The 23873-nt window shown below is 28.1% G+C and overlaps 3 protein-coding genes across 3 annotated transcripts; 1 reads left to right on the top strand and 2 right to left on the bottom strand.

The window, feature by feature from the left end:
• The first annotated feature begins 2328 nt into the window (after positions 1 to 2328).
• On the top strand, positions 2329 to 3239 carry LOC119681624. The gene is made up of 4 exons (XM_038094867.1): positions 2329 to 2418; positions 2546 to 2665; positions 2744 to 2900; positions 3023 to 3239. Exons 3-4 carry the CDS (start codon positions 2801 to 2803, stop codon positions 3235 to 3237), a joined length of 315 nt encoding a protein of 104 aa, XP_037950795.1. The 5' UTR covers positions 2329 to 2418; positions 2546 to 2665; positions 2744 to 2800; the 3' UTR covers positions 3238 to 3239.
• A 2932-nt stretch (positions 3240 to 6171) lies between these two features.
• On the bottom strand, positions 6172 to 11288 carry LOC119674626. The gene is made up of 9 exons (XM_038085773.1): positions 11187 to 11288; positions 10960 to 11073; positions 9269 to 9480; positions 9104 to 9214; positions 8892 to 9047; positions 8718 to 8769; positions 6838 to 6957; positions 6655 to 6783; positions 6172 to 6594 (listed from the first exon to the last, which is right to left on the bottom strand). The coding sequence occupies exons 1-9, from the start codon at positions 11286 to 11288 to the stop codon at positions 6172 to 6174; spliced, it is 1419 nt and encodes a 472-aa protein (XP_037941701.1).
• Positions 11289 to 12216: 928 nt separating this feature from the next.
• Positions 12217 to 15199, bottom strand: LOC119674625. The gene is made up of 4 exons (XM_038085772.1): positions 15152 to 15199; positions 13374 to 13612; positions 12446 to 12556; positions 12217 to 12385 (listed from the first exon to the last, which is right to left on the bottom strand). The coding sequence occupies exons 1-4, from the start codon at positions 15197 to 15199 to the stop codon at positions 12217 to 12219; spliced, it is 567 nt and encodes a 188-aa protein (XP_037941700.1).
• Positions 15200 to 23873: the final 8674 nt, after the last annotated feature.

Here is a 23873-nt window from a genome sequence, read left to right as displayed (position 1 = left end):
AATGATTAAAAATCCATTTCGTGATACTTGAAACCAATATTGGAACATTGCAGGTAAATGTGGAGCATTTCACCTTAAAACTCAGTATAATATTTAGTGTTTATAAAATTTGTTCTGGCCTATTTAGCACGAAATTTAGTGTCAAGTTTTAACAAATAATAGAGAAAATTTTAATAAAACCTGAGTGTGGCACATGCAACGTGACACTAAATAAAAATTGCGATTCATTGAAAATTTAATGAACCATCAAACATGGAAAGTGGCATTAGATGATTCCGTTGTCACAGTAGAAAAACGTTTCTGAGGTACTATTGACCGTTTGATGGCATTTTTAAACATTTTCTACATTTATCACTCTACAATCTTTTCCAAAAAGCATCAAATCCCTCACAACAATAATGATTCATAAATTATAATCACTATTAACTTAAATAGAGATATCAATAAAATAGAAACAATGCTGTAAATTAATTTACCTTCAACTCTGAAAATTACTGAAGCCTTAATTTAATATTGTTTTTTATTTTTTTTCCATGAAATTTCTGTTATATATAAATGAGATATTTTTAATGGCTCGCATTTTGAAGAAAAAAATTCTTTACACATAAACTTTCTGTATTAAATATTTTATTCCAAAATAAATAAAATGTATAACAAAATTTTTATTATAATTTTTGTGAAGATTTTTTTAATTGTAAGTGAATAATTAAAGTGAAACAAAAAATATTTTTAAATTAATTAAATAATAATTATAATTAATAATAATAATTATATTATTTTAATAAAATATAAATATATAAAAATAATAAAATCCCATAATGTTATAAACATAATATATTAATTCAAATATGTTTAAAATTATATGAAAAATTTCAAAAACTCAATATGATCTAAAACAGACATATATAATATATTGCGGATGTAACAGACAAAGAGTAAACAGACGATCTGACTAGACTCAGTTCCCCTACGATATATCCTTTTTTATTACAGGCAGTTATAGACGAAAATTGATTTGCGATGATGTTTTGCAGTAGTGTAACTTGAATTGGTCAAATCTGACCCTCGCAATCAGTTCAAGGATAACATTTTTTATATACTTCAAATTAGGAACATTAAACTTGATTCGTATGAACGAATTTAAAGTTAAAATGAAAATAAAAAATATTTAAATTTTTAACTGTACGCTAGAATATTAGAAAACATGAAAGCAAACCAGACTATCGACATCACATCTCTTGTTGATCAAGAGGTGTGATGGCAACTTCAGAAGATGGTAACTTAAGAAGAGATATCTAAACATCGGTTATATTTCGGTTTAGTTAATAACAGCTTTGTTTTTCAACTCACTGTAGAACATCTACAATATAAATATTAGAAGCGCGTTTATCAATACCTCCAATTTCGTATAAAACTCTTAATGCTTTCCACAAAACAGACGAATGTTGAATCTGTAAGGCTTTTAAGTTAATTATTAACCTTAAAACAAATTTATACAGTAAATCCACTTTACTTACATGGCTGAAGAAGAGTTTCAGTTAAATAATTCGGAACAATCAAAATCAAAATGTAATTTTATCTATACTACTTTTGTGATTTTGACCTTTCATGAGATATCACAAAATAGGTTTCTCTTTGATCAAGACGAACTTTAACATCAATAAGGGAAGTGGTTTTCTTACAATATTGAAATCAAATTTTCCCTACCATCGTTCGGCAGTGCTCTGTAACAAACATATATGAAAAATATCAAAAATAATATATGTATGCTATAAAAACAATACGTAATATATTTATATTAGGTTAGTTATATTGTACTGCCAAATAATTATAATTCTACATCTAGACGGAGTTATTAAGATGAAAGAAAAGATACAAAAACGTATTAATTGTAACTTTCAGAACTGTAGTTTTTATATGGAACTAGAGATTTCGGTTTATTGTCGTTCATGGCTAACCACAAAATGGACTCTTCCATATGAAAACGCAGTCGTACTTTCAATAATGTCACAAAACAAAGATTACTTAACGTTTTTTAACTGAACATGATAGTGTAAAATACCTCCTTGAATGATGATATTATGGTCTCTGACACATGTAAATTCTAAGATATGCAGACTGTAACATTTGGTCATTTACTTTGCTCGTGCTATGTAATTGTTGAGAAAGAAGACGAGTACCTCCATATGGGTTTAATTAAGCCCATATATTAAACGTATGTAAGCATTACAGATTATGATGTACTATTACCATTTCTAATAAAAATAACTACAAACACATTTATATTTCCGTCATTATTATATTTTTTTTATTATTTAATCTATTTATTTTTGTTTTTTTAATTTCTCTTTATATTTTTAGATTCAGATTAACGCATCTTCTTTTAATTGTTCATTGCCGCCAACCTTTGCTAATTTTGTAAGTACTTTCATAAAACTACATAATATTCTGCATTTAATACTCTTTCTGAAAAAAAAAAAAACAAATTATGATTATATTTGTTTATAAGAATATTTTCAATAATTTTATAATATATTTTTTAAAGGATGTCAACTCCTGTTGCCGTTTGCCTGAAATCAATCTCGGCAGCGCACCTGATAAATGTGAAAAACAAATAACTGCACAACTAACGAGTGAGGAAAAATATCCTGCATATGCACATGTGGTAAGTTCAGCTGAGATATTGAGGTATCTGCTATATTTAACTGTCACTTCAATTTGTTTCCGAATTTTATATTCACAGTGCTTTCCCGAGTGTATCTACTCTGAGACTGGCTCTTTAGTGAATGGCGACTTTGATATGCAAAATGTCAAAAACTTTTTGCAGAATAATGTACATCGACGTGATAAGGACATTGTGCCACATATCGTTCGCTCCTTTGAGACATGCTTATCGAATAGTAAGTCATGCACACTCAACGGGTGGACATGCATAAATTGAGTAGATTTGTGTTATGTTTGATTAAATTTTATGCTGCTTAAATTTTACAAATCTTTCTCTTTCAATTATCCTTTTTTGCAGTTCAATCTCATATGCATGCTGCGGGCATAAAAATGTATCCAAGATTAAAAGAAGGCTGCACTCCATATGCCAGCATGGTTTATGGTTGCGTTAATGCAGAAACATTCCTTAATTGTCCAGCAAAAATGTGGAGGAATGAAAGAAATTGTAATCTGGCAAAAAGTTTTGCGCTACAATGCAATCCACTCCCACATGTGCCACTACCTTTGATATAAATGTAAATAATATTTTGTTGTTATATATTTTATTTATTATAAAACTTAAAAAACATTTCGAAATGAGAATTTAATTTAATTCATAGATTTAAAAAAATTTCTTGTTAATTCAATAGTAAGATTACTACCCAAGTAATTTATCGTTTTAAATTTTAGTTAAATAGTTACAGTTCCTGCTATATACATAATATATAAAGTGAAATCCTTTAATTTTTTATATAAAAGATGAAAATTCAAAAAATAATAATTACTTACATATCTACCTACTGACATGCCGCACCACTTTTGTTTAAGCGTCTTTACTCCGAGTGGTCATTTTTAATCGGGTATAAATGCGTTTTGCGCTCTTAAAACTTGAGACACGATTATCCGCTATGTTCTCTTCCTTCAATTGATATCTAATCATATGTTTCGCTGTCTTTCGGCATCGTGTTATGTCTATTGTTCTATAAACAAGCCAACCAACCTGTTGAATATTTTGCGTCAATATCCTAATGAAGCTGAAACCCAAGTCGACGCCGTTGGGAATCAAAAGTCTTAGAAAAAATGTTTTTCTTAAATGCACCTAATGCTGCTTCAGTATTCTGTAATATCACCCATGCTTCTGTATCATATATAAGTATAAAAATAATGAGTTAAATGTTTCATGTAGACAGTCGGTCGAGTAAAAGCCTAATTGCCCACCGATCCCATATTAGCATTTATTTATTTTATTTTATTGATATTATTATTAACAGCTTAGTTTTTAATATACAATTTTTAAGTTATTATTTTAACTTAATTATTTCATTAAATATATTTAATGAATATTCTGATTCTTCCAAAATTTACTTTTTAATATTAAATAAAATAAATAAAAATATTTTTATTGAAATAAATTATTATATATATATCAACTACAAGACGTAAGGACCAGTTCATATAAGCATATAACGTATGCTATTAAGAAAGAGCATATATAAAATAAATATAATAAATAATAAATAAATATAATATATTTAAGAAATACCGTGAGATATTATTTTTAACGTGAAACTTAAACCCCAATCTAATGACATTAGTTTTAAACTAATACTAGTTCCGATAAAACTTCCCATTGGAGTTTTATCGTGTTTTAGATTTTTGCAAAAATTGATGTCTTAGATATGATGTCTTAGATTTGTCAATTTCTTTGGAGGATTCTACTTCCAATCCAAAAAAATATGAAGTTTTTTAAAATAGGTCTAATCAAATCGTTGTAATAAACAACGAATCTATTTGATATCGCTCAAACTGCATATAGTATCAATTATGTCTTTAAGATGAATCAATTTATAAATGCTCTAAAATAAAGTAAAAACTTAGTATTATCATTTAAAGGCCTATTCTGCCTAACCAAAAATCTTATCTTCAAAAAACCAATACTGTAGTATACGTAATACGTTATGGCTTTTTCGTCTACAGTGAACATTACGAATATAATCATAAACAAGGAAAGATCTTCTTGTAAGTATTAGATAGTAATGCAACAGGTTAGTTTCTTTATTCTTTTTTGAAATAGTCATTAAATGGAACCTTCAATAAATTAGTTAGCCTATTTAGAGGGCAAGCCTGAATGAAACCCTATAATTTTAGAATTCAACTGTTACTTAAAATGAATATAAACCTCTATAATTTTTCATAACAACCATTTATATCCTAAATATATAGCAGTTTTTAATATGTTTGAATGAATGAAGTTTAGATTTAGGTGAATGATTTAATGATTTAGGTGAAACTTACTTATTGTTACTGCCTTCATTACAAGGCAATATAAAACATGAATTCATACCGGATGTAGTCTTATTGTCTTCATATACGTAAAAGGCAAAGTAATACTCATTTTACGCAGATATAAACGAGAAAGATTCTTATATGTCGCTAAAATTATAAATGCTAAAATATTATTAAAATTACAAATGTATTATTTAAGTATACTAACCATTTGAAAGCTCTAGTTCAGCTATACTGAAATTATAAAAATGAGTTATAACTTAAATCCACAGTTAATTTACATTTGTCAATTAGACGTGAAATTCATGAGTCTAGAAAATTTGAAAATAGAGCCAAGAATGAGAATCATCGATGATGAACGTACGAGAATATTAAGATTTTATATCTGTAATGTTGAATTTTCTAAAATGTTATTTATACGAAATTAGCAGGTAAGACATTAGATCTAATAACCATAGGTAGATTGGTCAGTTCTTAGCACTTTATACAGTGTCAAGTTAGTCAGAGAAAGACTATGAAAGTTAATATTACTCCGTGGTGGTGTGATTTTTTGCTGATTGGTTAGTAAAATCGAGATTGAAGACTTGGTGTTAGGAAAGTGGAAGGACGCATGTGATATATAATTATAAGATGGATATAAGTATAGCCAGTAAAAAGATATATTTATAGAATCTATCATTTTGCAGGAAAGACGAACTTCAAAAACAAATCCGGAATGTCAATTGATGATGGACGATGAGTGTGTTACTGGCAGATGACTTCGAGGTAGATGGGTACCATAATGCAGTCTTGCTATAGGTAACTCACTAATTGAATGATTATAAGAGATCATGGGCATGCGGAAAGTTTAAGAATGTTGTATTGCAGATGGAACTAAAAAGATATGGAAGTTTAACAATGCATTCCAACAATTAACAAACAATTTAAATTTCAAAATAGATCAACAGCAAGGTAAGACTTTAAAAATATTCTAAAATATTTTTATAACTTCTATATATTTTTTCACTCAATCTGTAAGAGCTTAAAATTGAAGGTACAGAATTAGCAATGGAGCAATGCTAAGATAACGAGACTACCACAAGAAATTTAATATTTACACATAAAAGAGTTTTGAAATTAAAAAATTAAATAAATAAAAATACATATTTTATTAAATAATATTTTGCTAATATATTTTTTTCATTAAAATTCTTTATTGCTAACAAGCTTCAGACCACTTGATGTACCCTTATTAGCTGTGTCATAGCATCGACCGTAGAATTCTTTTTTTTTTAAACAATTTTTGCTATTGTTCCAATGTCTCTTAGGGCATTTCTGAAATATTTTTCTATGTGTGCAGAGTACCATTGTTATTGGTACCCAGGAGCAAGTAAGGCCAGCACGCGGATGAAAGTTTGGTGTATTTAATATATAACCATGACGTTGCCCAATTTTGATTTTATTATGTACATTTGTAGCACAATCTTTAATTCCAGCAAATGCCAAATCTATAATATCGTTTTGATCTGCATCGTATAATTTTCTTAAGAAACTTTCAAGTTTATCCACGTACAGATGCTCCTCATCCAAGACATTATACTCCTTTAACATACATTCAATGAAACACTTGAAAATACAAACATTTAATTATACATAAAAAGTATATTTCTATTTAACAAATATTACCGGATTAGCATAGTTGTAATGTCCATCTTTTTCCGAATTGGGAAATATATTTGACAAAGTGTAATTCTCACAGTTTGGTGCGATTCCACTTATGTTCATAAAATTTACATTGCAACAAGTTTTAAGATCCTGTAATATAGGACTTTAATTTAATTTTTTTAACATCATTCAAAATTTACCAACATTAAACACATCTTCTACTCCGTAAGGACATGGTTCCTTATAAGCTTCAATCACTTCAATAAGAACATAAAGGATTATTAATAATCTTATAACGTTCATTTCAATTGGTGTAAAAACGTTCTGAAATGCTTTTTATATCAAAAATTAATTCTCGCTATACGAGTACAGTTTATTAATGTTATCAAATATGTACTTAATATATAACACAAATAATTAGAAATTTAATCGACTATAAAATTCACATAATTTTTAATACATTAAGTTGGTGAACCCCTTTAGTTTTTATAGTTTTATATTTTAGTACTCACTATCTATCAAAATAAATTTAAAATATCAAATCCAATAAAAGGTTTATGTTTGAATACGGAGCAATAAATCAATTTGCATACAGACGGACCATATAATCGCATCAGTGCGACAGTATATAACCATTTCAATGAATTTTCAAACTGCCTCCAAATCACTAACAAGTGTAGTGACGATGTCAAGATCAGTTGCTTTGTATCGCTCATCACAGAATGAGATAAGTGAAGCAAGCAACGTTCATCTAATATGATCAAACTAGTATTGCAGGAAATTGTAGTGATTATCAACTGGCTATATAGGGCACTAATCTTTAGTATAACATAATAATATTGCAGATGCATACTCCAATTCCCTCTTCTAAACGTCTTGATGCAGGACAACTCGCTTGGAAAACTTACCACTAAAGTACAGACATTATCATAAGTTTAACAAGGAGTTGTGTCAATCTGCTGACACCTGTACTTACAGGTTATTGTTGATGAGATTAGGTGCAACCAGTAGATGCATTTTTTATCAAGATGTGGGCATAAAACAATCAAATTCAATTTATTAATATTTTAACATAAACTATTTATTAGAGAGGTATCGAAAACTAGTGAACTACAACAAAAATTATTTTATACGATTTTAGTTAATTGAATTTTTGACTGACCATACATGTTTCGAGTATTGCCAAATACCCATCATCAGTAACCTTGGACTTATTTCTTATATTTAATTATTCGTAAAGAATTTTTTAAGATGGAGAGTATTAAGCGTTGAACTTATACCCTGCCAAATTTAAAGCTCAGAGTCAGTGTTCATTAATCAACTGACTCCAAGCTGCACTTGACGTGTATGTTCGAACTTGGAGTTTTTTTTTGCTAATTTGGGCACTTTTACTCTTCGATAGCTGGTGGTACTACAGGGTCTCACCCATCTCATTGACTAATTTATGTATTCCTTATAAGCTTCATGAATATTCAGTGATTTATCTAAGATCTGCGTACCTTCCCGTGCGGAGAGGATTACTCTAAGATTAGATAGTGCTAAGTAGGATAGCCTGTCAGTTTTCGCATATACCTTCAGGGCTCTGTCCCTTATGTATTTTTTGATCAGGTCTCTTAGCATGTCGTTTGTACGGATGTACCAAGGCACTTTGAAGAGTCTTCGGAGAGCCTGACTTTGAGCAATTTGTAGCTTTTGTATAGTAGAGTCGGCAGCTTTGCTATACCCGACACACCCATAAAGTAATGCTGGTCTAATTATCTGGCTATAGATCAGTTTTCTGTTCTTCGCGCTACGGTTGAAAAATGGTTGTAAGCATTGCAGTATTTTAGCGCAACTGCTTCTTTTGACTTGTATATGCTTATGCCAAGTGAACCGCTTATCAAACGTGATACCTAAGTATTTAATGCTATATTTTGTACTACCATGTATAGCTTTAAAATAGAAATAAGTATAGTAGAAAACTAGTTCAAAATTATGAAAAAGAAATTAAAATAAATCTTAATATTGCTTTAGGTATGTTGTATCTTTGTAAATGATAAACGCAAACAAAAACTGTTTATAGCTGTTAAATATTCTCTTCTTACAATTGAACTATCCATGGCAAATTTCACAACTTTTAATGCTGAACTAAGCATGCTAATTGAAAACGTCATATACAATTTAAACAATCGTAAATAAATATTTACACAGTTTGGGATACAACTGAAGCGGAGAAATTCTAAATCAATTGAATAATTTTGTCAAAATTTTAATGGGGCATTATTTTATTCATAATTTGAATCAATGGTGAAGATATTAAATCGAGTAGGTTATCTTTGCAAGCGTCTTCATAATAATCACATTGTTCATATGTACCATCTACTTCGGCTTGATAATACGACAAAGGTAACTGCTCGCTCATAGATGTTGTAGGTCTGTAAAAAAAATCGTACTTTACTAATATGTGAAGTATATCAAAATTTATATTTACGTAAAAATAATGTGTATTAGACTGCCTAGGACTCCATTAATCTGTCCAAGATGAGAAGCATTCGTTTCACATATCAAACGCAATAAACATGCCTCTCCATTATAGCCATGCCTGTAAGAAAAATTCTTATTAATATTATATTTATTAAAAATATTTATAAGATACATTTCGAATTTATCCTTTAAGATATGATAAAAATGTTTCCGTGTTATTAACGATCTAATTTCTCTTTTCTCTGCATTTTCTGTATTATTTTTATTGGTCTCTGGAATTGTAGACGGTGTTGAAGTTGATGAGTCATTTTCAGATTGAGTACAATTATTGCAATCCTCTACTTTTATGTTACGCGCTTCTAAATCTTCTTCCTCTACATTTGTCTTAAAAAAATTAAGGTTAAAAGAACGAATGATTAAAATACAAAAAATTTAAAATCTTCTTCTTCAACATTTGTCTTAAAAAAATTAAATATAAAAGAAGAAATGATTAAAATACAAAAAATTTATACAATATTGAGCGGTTAGTGTGACTTAAATGTTAAATGTTACTAACTATGTGGAGTAATTACTTTTAAAATATTAAACACTTTTTTGCTAAGGACTTCCCATATTATTTTCTAGGAAATACACCGTATAATATGTACAGATATTATAAATATTATAATAATGCATTTGTGCTTAGAAAGAACAAAAGTCAAGTATTTTTACTTATAATTTATACGTCAAATGATTCATTTTGTTGCTCTTTCTTCCTCACCTTTCATCTAAATCGTTTATCAAAAAACTTGATCAAGATGCGAATTAAAGATTTCACCATAACCAAAATGATAAATAATGTTAAATAAATTTTATTTTCAACTACAATATTAAGGATATTTAAAGTGATCACTTCTATAAAGCATTATGCGGATCTTGAACTTCTTTAAACTACAATATATCAAAGTCGCATTTTATCACTTCCCACTAAATTTATAAAATCGCGTCTCAAACCGAGATATCGTAATAATGTCATATATTAGCATTCTTGCAACCTCATTATTTTTTTTCATATTTACGTATTCCAATTTTCAAGTCAGGTCCTTGCTGTTACGAATACGATCACCTGACCATAAACAACTTGCAATGTTTCTTTCAAGAAAAAGTAAGTTCGAAGTGGTGTTAAGCGAGATTCCTTTTTTACACCAAATTATCTAAAATATTATAAATATCCTAAAATTTAATAAAAATAAAAATATAATATAACACAGCAAGTGAATTTCTTAATGAACTTTCATAGCAAATTAATAAAATTTCAAGTGAGAATATATACCTAAGTCAAGTACGGCTTTGTACACGGACTCTGAGCTTCAAATTTGGCAGAGTATGACTTGGTCCTTTAATACTTGCAGTCTCAAAAACTATTTACGAATAATTAAATATAAGAAATAAGTCCAAGGCTACTGATGATAGGTATTTAGGAATACTTGAAACAGTTGTATGGTCAGCTAAAATTCAATTAATTAAAATAATTAAAAATTTGTTGTTGTAATTCACAACTGTTCGAAATACCTCTCTATTGAAAACAATAGTTTATATTAAGAATTAAGTTTGTTTCGTTAAAACGGACGTTAAAAATCAAAAATATTAAACAAAAATTGATATCATCTTCAGAAGATCTTCTGATCTTTTGTATTTTTATTTCAATCACTATAATTTATGAATAATTATTCTTGAAGTTATTTACAAGTCCTAACTATTAAAACTATTAACAAATATGTGTTGTACATAAAATCCCTTATCATTCAGTATTAATTAAATGCATTCAAAATAATAGTCTTTATAAGATTCTTTATAAACCCAATAATTGTGTATCTAACTTACTGCATACGGAGGCAGATCCCATGTGTATGGTAAATTATAATTTGCTTCAAAATTATACGAAACGAAAACATTTCGATGCGGTAATTCCAAAGGAACTGCAATTGCTGCAAAAATCTTTAAAAAAATAATTTTCTCAAATTATTATTGTGGAATATTTTTATAAAAATTTCACTTCCATCGAATGTTGAATTTTAAAATATTTTTTTTAAAAGAAAGAGTTCACATACACCATAAGCACTATTTGTAGGAAACCATAACCAGCAAAAAATTGGTTCGCAATAAATATTGATTAAAAAGAAAACACTTAAAGAACTCCGAAAATATCTCATCTTGCGTATGAGTTGAACTAGATGATCGCGTACTTAATATCAGACTGATTCAATTATTTCAATAATTGTAAAATTCTCACTTAAAACTCACACTTATATGTTGTGGAAAATTGTTGTAAATTGTTTATGTCAATAAAAAACCTCGGGAGACTTCAGAACTTAATATCACAAGAACTTAGCGCAAAATATCCCGTTATTTGACAATAACAGCAAAAAAAAATAATCAAAATAAATTACTCTAAAATATTTATATATGTAATATGTCGATATAAGCAGGGTCACAGGAAGGAACTAAGAGACAGATTCCCCCTTTCTGGCTATGCCCATGTACAAAATAATGAGCAAAATATGTAAGTAAACAACTCAGAAGTTATATGAAAAATGATATCAATAAAAAGAAGTTATATTGACTTTGCTTTCAATTCATTTCCTCATACAGATAGTTTTAATTGGCCTGTGTTTGCAAAAAGTCCTTGTTCAAAAGTTACGTGTCTAGAAATGTTTGTATTCCCTTTTTGCTGCTGTTAGCTAGCACTTCAATCTTTGCTTTTTCTAATGTCAAGACATAGTTAGACGCTTACTTATTTGAAATACAGGGATTTGGTCGGATAATTCATAGTTCATATAGCATTTTCAATGTGTGACCTCATTCTTTCATAAATATTAGTGCTATTAACTGGTACTTTAACAGCTTCATCTATTTTTCCTCGTTTTTAGTGCTATTGGCGCCTTACCTGTTGCTTTTTTCCATACATACATTTATGTAAGTTGAATACTGCCTTTATACGTATACGATGTGAAAGTTAGATAAACCCAATATTTCATTGAAATATAAAATTACGAGAATTATGATCAGTTTGTAATAAGATTATATTTATGTGTAACTTATTTCTTTAATAAATAATCTCAACGAATTTTGTTTAATTTGTTATTTATTGAATGTCATTGAATCTATAATACTGTGTAAGGGTTCAGAAATCAGATCAAGTAAATTCTCTTTACATTTTCTCTCATAGTCTTGACATTGTTCATGCACTCCATCTACTTCTGCTTGATAATATGATTTCGGCAAGTTTTCACTCATCGATGTTGTTGGCCTGTTAAAGATTTTATTAATTAAATCGGTTTTAATATGTATTTATTATATTGCAAGTTACGTAAATATTATATGCATCACACTCCCCAAAACTCCATTTATGTGTCCTAGTTGAGAAGAGTTCGTTTCACATATCAAACGCAACAAACAAGCTTCACCATTATATCCACTTCTGAAAAGAATTCGTGATTTGAAATAAAATAGTTTAAGAACTCCCTATAGATGTTGTTCTTCCCAAAAACTTTTAACAGGCGCATTTATTGAAGGTTTAGGATTTTACCAAATAATCGAACGTTAATTTGAGAAAATAAATTTTTAAAGATTTTCTTAATTAGTGTAGCAATTTAAAGAAAATTAATCCATTACAATGTATATGAGAGATTGTCCACCTATCTAATGTAGGTTAAGTGACAATTTCAAATGTTTAGCAAAACAATTTAACAAAACTTATAAATTGACTAAAACGAAGCCTATGTTATTTAGTAAAGCCATATATAATCCTAGATGAGGGATGTAATAAATAAATGTAACGGCAACAGTTGGATTATATTTGATATTGAGTTTAATATAAAATTTAGTTTCAGTGCAGATAATCACCTTATTCGCAAAGAAAATGTTAGCAGCAATTATTTTAAAAAACGTTATATTATGTTAGACACCCGAGCGAACTGGTAATAATAACCAGTTCGCTCGGGTACTTACGCATATTGCTTAGGAACTATCTAATGTAGGTTAAGTGACAATTTCAAATGTTTAGCAAAACAATTTAACAAAACTTATAAATTGACTAAAACGAAGCCTATGTTATTTAGTAAAGCCATATATAATCCTAGATGAGGGATGTAACAATAAACATAAAGTAAATTACATAGAGTAGTAATCTAATAAAAACTACGAACGTGTTTTTTAAAATGAAAAAAATAAGATTATTTTGAAATCAGTACTTTTAATTAATATAAACTATGATATAATATAATATTTAATTTTACCTATGAATTTTATCCTTCAAAATATGATAAAAATCCATTCGCGTTATAAGAGACTTCCTCTTTCGTATCGATTCCCCATGTTTAGTTTCATTGAAGGTAGTCTCTTCTATAGAATTTAATAATTTTGTTGTTTGTACTTCTAGATATTGTTCTGTTTCCGATTTTGCTATGGTACAATTAATACATTTATCATTATTGAAGCTGCGTACATCAGATAAATTTTCTTTTGCTGCTTCGAGCTAATATAGGTGAGAACAAAATAAATAAATAATTATATAACAAGTTTCAAAAGAATGAAGAATAAATGTATGGATTTGTAATAAACACAGAGTTTTAAAGCTAACCCGAGTTCTAATAAAGATTCGCCAATAGAAACTTTGGTTTTCAAAAATATAAGAAACCTACTTTAACTGGTTAGAGAGTATCCAATTTTATTCTTATGTATGATTTTATTTTCTTTTTTTTGTAAATACAAGATCGACTCACCCAGAAAGATTCTTTGAAATAAAAACTTTCTCAAAGAAAATAAGAAATAAACATAAAATATTTTCAAAATATAAATTGCTTGTATATATATATATAATATATATATAAATTCTGTTATCTCTAAACCATCAGAGATATTGAAATGAAAATTTGCTAAAACTTCATATTTGAGATGATTTTTCTTTTGAATTTAATTTTAGACCAAATTAGTTCGGCTTACCAGAAACCTTCCAAATTAAGGGCCAAAAATAGTCCATTTTCACAAAAAATCGTTAATTATCTTTCAAAAAACTTTTTGTTCTTGTTAGACTATATGTATTTATTACTTATAAAACAATGCTTTAAACTTTATGGAAAAAATAGCCGTGACCCGCGCATTTCTTCTTAACTTATATGCAGTTTTATGCAATTTTAGCAAAATTGCGATTTCACAAAAATTGGACGAGCTTTGAACCTTTATAACTTTTTTACTATTTATTCAAATATGGACTTTTCATTTTTTTGTTAAGCTTAATATATTGTTATTCATTATATGTAAAAAAAATTCAATTCTAATTGTCAATAAAATTTTATAAGTGAAAATGCACAAGTCAGCCTTATAATTCTCATTTAGTATAATTAAAGAAAGCAATAAATAAATGTAACGGCAACAGTTGGATTATATTTGATATTGAGGTTAATATAAAATTTAGTTTCAGTGCTGCAGATAATCACCTTATTCGCAAAGAAAATGTTAGCAGCAATTATTTTAAAAAACATTATATTATGTTAGACACCCGAGCGGACTGGTAATAATAACTGTCGCAATAAACTTAATAATGAATTTATATATGATGCAATTTTTTACTTACGCATATTGCTTAGGAACTTGGCAATAAAAATAAGTGGATTTTTTTAATTTTTTTTTACATTTTTTTTAATTTTTTTTTTATATTTTTTAAATTTTTTTTTTGTATGAAAACACCCTGTTAATATTATATAATAACAGTGCATTATAATTACATGATTTATTGAATTTAGAAAAACAGAAGTGAAATATTTCCACTTAGGATTTATACGTCAAATGTTTTTTTTTGGTACTTCTTTCATCTTAATCATTTATAAAAAACTTGATTAAAATGCGGTTGAAATATCACTTCTTTAAAATTTCAAATTAATTTTTTATCTCAACTACATTAAATATTCCTAATTTATTTCGCCAGAAAGTGATCACTCAAAGCAAACATTGTTCAGGTTCTCAAACTTTTTGAAAACAATTAAAATATAAAAAATTGCATGTTATCACATCCTACAAAATTTTTAAGATCGCGTCTCAAACCGAGATATCGTAACAACCTCATATTTTCCTTCATACTTACATAGTCTAATTTTCAACTAATTAGGTATAGTACTTTCTGCTAATATAACTGACTGTAAACATATGTTTTCTTTCGAGAAAGAGTCATTTCAAAGCGGTGTTCAATAATTTAAGATAGACCTGGAGATCTCTTTCTCCATACTAATCTGTCTATATTTTATGTTTCTTTAATTAAATCATAATAATACAATACTTATTAAGTATTGATTACGAGCATTAAAAATTAAAATCTTTATACGATTCTTTGTCAACTCAATAGTTGTAAATCTAACTTACTGCATATGGAGGCAGATCCCAGGTGTATGGTAAATTGTAATTTGCTTCAAAGTTATATGTGATAAAAACATCTTGAAGTGGTGGTTCCAAAGAAAGTTTAAGTTGTGCAAGAATCTTTAAGAAAAGTAAATCATTTTCCACAAATTATCATCGTAAAATCCATTTTATTAAATCTTTACTTATATCAAATATTAAATTGTAAAATATTAATTACATACACCATAAGCACTGTTTGTAGGAAAAAAAAACCGGCAAAAAATTGGTTTGCAATAAATATTAACTAGAAACAAAACACTTAACGAACTCCGAAAATAACTCATCTTGCCCTTTAGTCGAACTGGATGAACGCGTACTTATTTCAGACTGATTCAGTCTTCTCTATAATTGTAAAATTCTTACTTAAAACTCACACTTATATGTTGTGAAAAATTGTTGTAAATTGTTTATGTCAATAAGAAATTGCAAAAGTCTTCAGCATTTAAAGTCTTCTGGGTCAAGAATTGTTGGATTCATGATGACAACTACTTAGCGCAAAACATCCCAACGGCAAAAAAGATATTCTAAAAATGTTATTTTAATATATTGATATAGTATGCTCTCCTGGGCATTGCTACAGAAAGGAACAATGATTCAAATGCCCCATTTGTACATGGGTATGTCCATGTACAACACATCTATGCAGAATAAATGAGTAAAAGAAAAGTTTTATTGAATTGACCGTCGCTTCAATATCCTTCATACAGAAAATTCTGTTACTATAATTAATTTACTATTAACATGTTAATTATTTTTATAATGGTGTTTTTTAATATTTAACCTAATGCAATCAAATTCAGCAAAATTATTTAATAATTATACGCAACAACCAAAATGATTTATACTGAAAATTGATCTATCCGTGTTTCTAAAAAGGCATTCTTTAAAAGTAAAGTGTATAAAAATGTTTTTCTCTTTTTTGCTGCTGTTAGCTAGCACTTGGTTCTTTGCTTATACTAATGTCAAATTATATTTGAGAGCTTACTTAAATGAAATACAGGGATTAACTCGGATAATTCATAGGTATTGCGACTTAATTGTTTTCATAAATATTAGTGGTACTTCAGCTGTTTCGTTTTCTTCGCCTCGTTTTTAGTGCTATTGGCGCCTTACCTGTTGCTTTTTTCTTACATATATTTATGTAAGTTGAATACTGCCTTTATACGTATACGAAGTAAAAATTAAACTCAATATTTCATTGAAATATAAAGTTTTCGAGAATTATGATCACTTTGTAATAAGATTATATTTATGTGTAACTTATTTCTTTAATAAATAATCTCAACGATTTTTATTTAATTTGTTATTTATTGAATGTCATTGAATCTATAATACTGTGTAAGGGTTCAGAAATCAGATCAAGTAAATTCTCTTTGCATTTTCTCTCATAGTCTTGACATTGTTCATGCACTCCATCTACTTCTGCTTGATAATATGATTTCGGCAAGTTTTCTTTCATCGATGTGGTTGGCCTGTTAAAGATTTTATTAATTAAATCGATTTTAATATGTATTTATTATATTGCAAATTACGTAAATATTATATGCATCACACTCCCCAAAACTCCATTTATGTGTCCTAGTTGAGAAGAGTTCGTTTCACATATCAAACGTAACAAACAGGCTTCACCATTATATCCACTTCTGAAAAGAAATTGAGATCAGAAAAACAAAAGTTGTAGTATTTGATTTGAGAAATGTAGATTTCTGATATATATTGTTTACGTTAACTTTTTTGTTTTTTTTTTAAATGCATACATACAACTCATACTTTTATTACCAATTTATATACCAAAATATGTATTGCTTGCCAGAAATTACAATTATTTCCTAATTTTAAGCTAACAATTAGTTTTCAAATATATAGAATCGTTGATCTGTTGAAGCAACCCAGTCAAAAACATAACAATAGACGGATCGAATTGCTTAACTATTACTCGTTTACTGTATTGCTCACCGTTCGAAAAAGTAGTAAACTAATTGAGCAATATCTGCCAAATATGGATGATATAGTGTAATTTCTGAATTTTCTACTTCCAAAAAGTTTTAGCAATTGCATTAATATTTGGCCTAGCATTTTAACAAATTATAAAATTAAAATATATAACCAAATTAATTCGTAAAAGTAAATGTAGAAAGGATTCGAAATTAAATTAGCCTTTTCAATTAACTTATAATTGTAATGACATCTAAATATATAATAATTGCAGGGTAATATGAATCTTATAGACGCAATATAGACAAAAAATATCTTTTTGTCAATTTAGATTTTAAGTAAATTTTATAAATTTTTGTAAGTGTTATACGAATTTCGTTGAATCAATAATAAATAATATCTAACTCTATATCAGTATATGGAAATAAAATGACTTGTCATTAAAAAATTTGTCTCTGATATATTAAATTAAAAAATTTTCCTCTTCTCTTAGCTTTTTATTCTTGTTCTGTACTACAACTACTTTTACACTTAAGTTCCATATCATTTATTAATATTTATTTTTCAAAAATATTATATATGAAATAATATGTATTTTTCAGTAACCTATTAATCTTAAAAATTTGACCTAATAAAATTCAAAGTGATAATCAGCTCTAATTAAATATTTGTGTATATTTCAAACGATGAGAGAGAAAGTAAAAAACATTTTTAATATTAGCTTTAATGTAATACAAATACAATAGTTTGCTGCTTATTAATTAATTAATAAAAAATATGAATCAAATATTATTTATTTTTAATAAAACCGAAAATTGACCGATCGATTTTGATGAAATGTTTATTTACGAGAAAAAATCTTCATTATATTTTGAACCAATAAGTGGTACTTTCGATAACAATCTCTTTTGTAATAAGAAAGACTTATTATTAATTATATTAACTTATTTAATAATTATTAAAAAATTAATATATCGACACAAGCAATCATCAAAATAACGTCGAGACAGCGCTGTGAAAGTGTTAAAATTAAATGAGATGTACAAAATCCTTTAGAAACAATAGAACAATATGAAGTATAATATCAATTAAAAATAAGATATTATTTTGAAATCAGCATAATTAATTAACATAAACTATATTTATTAATTATTATTTATTCTCATCATAAAATATAATTCAATTTTACCTTTGAAATTTATCCTTCAAAATATGATAAAAATCCGTACGTGTTAAAAGAGACTTCCTCTTTCTTGTCTTTTTTTCATATTTAGTTTCATTAAGGGTAGTCTCTTCTATAGAATTTAATAAAGTCGTTGTTTCTACTTCTGAATCTTCTGGATCAGATTCTGCTATAGTACAATTAGTACATTTATCATCATTGAGGCTACGTACATCGAATAAATCTTCTTCTGCTGCTTCGAGCTAATAAAGTTAAGAATAAAATAAATATATAATTAAAAAACAATTTAAAAAAAACATAATTACTAAAAATTAAAAATGGATGTTTTATATACACAGAGTTTTAAAAGTAAACCGAGCTTGTTTGATTTAATGAAGATTTTCTTCGTTATCCAAACATTTAAAAAAACTTCTTCAACTTGTTGGAGAATAGTTGTATTTTTCTTTTTGAAGGAATTTAATCATTTTTCAAGTAAAATAAAATTTCTCTAAATGAAAATAAACAAACAATTTTCAAATTATATATTATTTTTTAATATTTTGAAAGATACCACTGACAACTGCAATAAAAATCATTTTTTATTAACTACGAAAGTGTTTAGATTATGTATTAAATATAGCTCGATTATAATCCATTTTAACAATTCATATTTGAGGATTTGATTTCAGTCTATTTAATTATTTGTTTAAAGTTCATAAGATATAAATTTTCTTACTTATGTATTGTTATAATAATTTGATCGAAATAGTATAAATGATGGTTGATTTTGCGTACGTGACAACTTACATACAAATGCTCTGGAGCATTTATTCATAGAGAGGATGCTAATTCTTCTTTATGCTATAACAAAAAGACGACCATTTAAACCCAACTTTTTTGTAAATAAGCTAGGGGTCTTCCTCAATCTTATTCAGAATTATTTATATTATAGATTTTCTTTCGGAGAGGTTATTCAAAGAGAAAAATGTACATAATTCGACAGTTGATTGTAGTCGATGTATGTTGGTCATCCAAAGAGAAAAACGATGTTCATTACTCGACAGTTGATTGTAGTCAAGTATGTTGATGACAATCAGCACAAATCTTTGCAAAAACCTTTGAGATATTTTTTGTTTATAGTAGAACATTGTTCAGTGCATTTAATTTTCACGACATTTTAATCATCATAATTGGTAAAATTTTCTTCAATTATCAACTAATCTGTTATCCATCAAAGAAAAACAAGAAGAAGTGCTAGATGCAACTAATTGTTTCGTGGTTATTGAATTAGATATAAAGTCAAGCAAGCATAAAAACGGCGAATACTTTTTGCCCTACCCAATATATGACTTGTTATAAAAATTATCATACAAAAATGTACATAAACCGATATGTGGATAGATGATTTACTTACCGCATAGGGTGGAAAATTCCATGTATAAGGCAAATTGTAATTTGCCTCAAAATTATATGAAACGAAAATATTCCGATGAGGTAAATCCAAGGGAACAGCAATTGCTGCAAAAATCTTAAACCAAACATAGTCCTTAATTACTTTTTATTACTTAAACCTTTTTTCATTATTATTTAGCATTAATTAAATTAAATGTTTTTTTTCAAATTTTTAACTTCACATACACCATATGCACTGTTAGTAGGAAACCAAAGCGAACCTGAGACTTCTTCATAAGAGTCAATCGCAAAAATAAAAAAAAATAAAAATTTAAAAACGTTTTTCATTTTCACACTCCGGAGTAACCAAACAAGACCACGATTAATTCAGAACTGAATGAAATTTCTAAAGAATTTTGTTAATACCATGAAGAAGAAATATAACGAAAGTTTAAAGTTAATTAAAAAACCTGTAAAATTTGTTAATTAATTTTATAAACAAAAAATTGTAACATAGATTAATTCCGTATAGAGAAAGTAAAATAAAAAATACGAAAAAAGTGAAAAATGACTTTTACTGCAAAATAATTTTTTTTCTCTATATTCCTTGAGACAACATCTTAATTGAATATAGCAATTCCTCACTAAATAATAAAATAGACTGTAAATTTATTAAAAAAAATAAGTAATATAAAGAGATCGGGGGAATTAATCAATCTATCCCGAGCAAATTTATCCAGGATAGTGGGAATTATTACGGGACACTGCCCGTTGGGAGGACATGCCGTGAGGCTCAACATCAGGACCTCCTTACATTGTAGGCATTGCATGGAGGATGATGAAGAGGAATCACCAACACACCTTCTGCTACAGTGTCCTGCCTTCGCAAGACATAGACTATCCTACTTAGGGTCGCACTTTTTCTATTCATTAAGAGAGCTAGATTCTATTTCCATAGCTCGTGTCAATGGCTTTGTAGCCAATACCAAGTGGTTATAGGGACAGGTGTCAAATTCTTAGGGTATCACAATGGACCTCATGGTCTAAGTGAGTCTTCGGACGGCCCCAGTAACCTAACCTAACCTAAGTGTCGAACGTTCAGAAATGTTTCAATTATATCAATAATTATTTTGGCAGTCAACATTTCAATTAATGATATTTATATAAATAGTTTACAATACATTAATAATTTAAATTTATTTAATATAAAACAATTATTAAACTAAAATAATTATAATTATTTATAATTCATATTTCAAGTCATGGCTAAACTTCTATTATTAGAACCACGTGTACTTAACTTACCATCCCCTCGTTCAAAATTTTTAGTGCACGTCGTTAAGTACTCTTTTGCAGTTTCACAATTGGGAGTTTTATTCCAACTCGCCGATGGACAATTAAAAAAAGACTTGTTTAGTGCACATTTGGCATAGGATGCAGCAATTGGAGAACATTGTTGAAATGGATTTTTCCCTTGAAGTGCCACCCGACTGGATAATTTAAATCTGTTATTTTTTTCAGAAACAGGTGTTTTACATTGATCAAAGCTCAATAGAAGTACGTCAACGAACTCCGGATTATTAGGAATTATATTCTTCAACATAATACGTAAATTATTCACGTTCAATTGATCGTTCTCTAAAGATTTGCTTTCTGTGAATAAGCAGTCTAAGGCACACTAAAAAATAATGTAGTATATTTTAAAATACTGCCTGAGTAACATATAACAGAAAAATATATACCATGCTAGGAACATTATAGTTAGACTGTTGATGTCGACTACATTTTGGATAAGAATTCAAATTTAAAGTTGGTAATTTACAGCACGACATAAAATTCTGCAATTCATATATTTTTAATCGATTAACTATTAATTCAAATAATTGCGAGTAGTTTCGCTTAAATATACACATATATTAACATAAACCTTATTTTACTATAAACTTACCGAAAAATTAGGTTTTTGATCGCAGTTCACAGCACCTTCGCCCATTCCTAAAAGAAAATTAATTATAAAGTAGAAATATAAAACACGGAACGCAGAATATAAACCCGCCATTGTACCTTTTGACATGCAAACGCATTAAACCGATCATTTTATAGAGATTTCTCTAATGGATTAGAATAATTTAATTATTAATAACTATTTAAATTCTTTGAATTAAATATAATATCGCATTAAATGTAGCGTAAAACTAATGTCATTAGACAACATATTATCCAATAGCGTTTAAGAGTACTAGAGTATTATAAAAAATAAACAGTGGCGTAGTTATGTAACTACTGGGATTGAAATTTAGAATTGAGAGGCAGAAGCATAAAATCAAAATTTCATTCATATAGAGTATTTAGTTTTCAATATTGAAATTCAATATTGAAGAATATAAATCAAGAGAAGAATCCCTAAGTTTAGGATTAAGTTAAAGTGGCAGTTTTATGTACTAAAGTCCACTTTACTTGAAATAATGTACCATTGTCATACCACGAACATTGTTTGCAAATTAAACCGAATTTATCAGCATAAGTACAACATTCGTTTAAAAAAACCCGAATCCACCTATCAAGTAAGAATAAATCGGCTCGATAAGTCAATGAACTTAGATGTGTCCCTAATTTAGTCCTAGAGGCTAAATTACATTTTCTATTGACTAGTGATGGGCACTGACACATCTCTTAAACTCAGTTTTCTTCTCCTCTGCAGAAACTCAACTATTACAAAACTTATTATAAGATAGACCATGTCTGAATGTCTTCCTAGCACACAGTGGTCTGTGAGTAATATCGTAGTAGTGGGTTGGTTACGCTTGGATTAGACATTATAACTTAAAGAAGTGCCAGAATATATAAGAAAGTTTCTAGATAGAATGCCAATGAATAAATTGCTAAATGATGTCAAATTCAGCTGTATCATGTTGTACAATGAATGCTACAGACAACGATATTTCCAAATCAATAAAGAAGCGGTAGCAATTGTGATGACAACGTAAACATTTTTTAAATACTTATACGATCGATAATGAAATCCACTGCTGTGCATACGCATAGTTAGACATTATACAAAATTGTTCAGGAAGTTTGACTACGATATTACTTACAAATTTTAAAATTGAATACAAATCTTAATAACCGTCCACTACTGCAATCAGCGCAAGTAAAATAGATACAACAGATAAGTAGCTCATAGAAACGAGTGTGACGAGTTCGGCAATATTATTATATGTTAAATAACTCAACTACTTTTAAGAACAAAATGTATCACAACGAAATCTGGAGAAAAGAAATGCCTGTAGAATAATTAAAATACTTAAAGGTGAAGGAGACAAATCTGCAGACATCAGTTGTTAACTAATACGGGATTACTTGACTTGTAAGCATCGGATCGTTATTTCACCACCTTAATCATAAAATCGACTACAGCTACAGCTAGTGTACCGCAAAAATAAACCACACTACAGAATTGTCTATTGATCAGTTACTTATAGGACATCAATTGCTAACACCCTTTGATATGAATTTATCAATGGATACTATAAACTAAGAACTCCTATACACTATGAAATTCGAGTATACTTCAACGAAAAAAAAGGTAAGAAAATATGTAGATCATATACAAATAGTATTAAAGGGACCTATAACATATCACAGCTGTACATCAATGTCGTTAACGATGCAGGTTATATTTTTCAAGGTTTTATAAAATGAACTCTTACTGATGAATCGAGTCAAAAGGTGGTACTAGAATCTGAAGAGATTCTGAAAAGTTTGCTAAGCCCACCACTGAGGTGAGTCGCGTTTTTATAACTCGAGAAATAAAGATTTTTGATATGCAATTTATCACTTGAAAATTCACCATTCT

The sequence above is a fragment of the Teleopsis dalmanni genome, chromosome 2 (assembly GCF_002237135.1).
Source record: "Teleopsis dalmanni isolate 2A chromosome 2, ASM223713v2, whole genome shotgun sequence".
Taxonomy (NCBI): Eukaryota; Metazoa; Arthropoda; class Insecta; order Diptera; family Diopsidae; genus Teleopsis; species Teleopsis dalmanni.
This window is presented reverse-complemented; position numbering and strand designations above follow the sequence as displayed.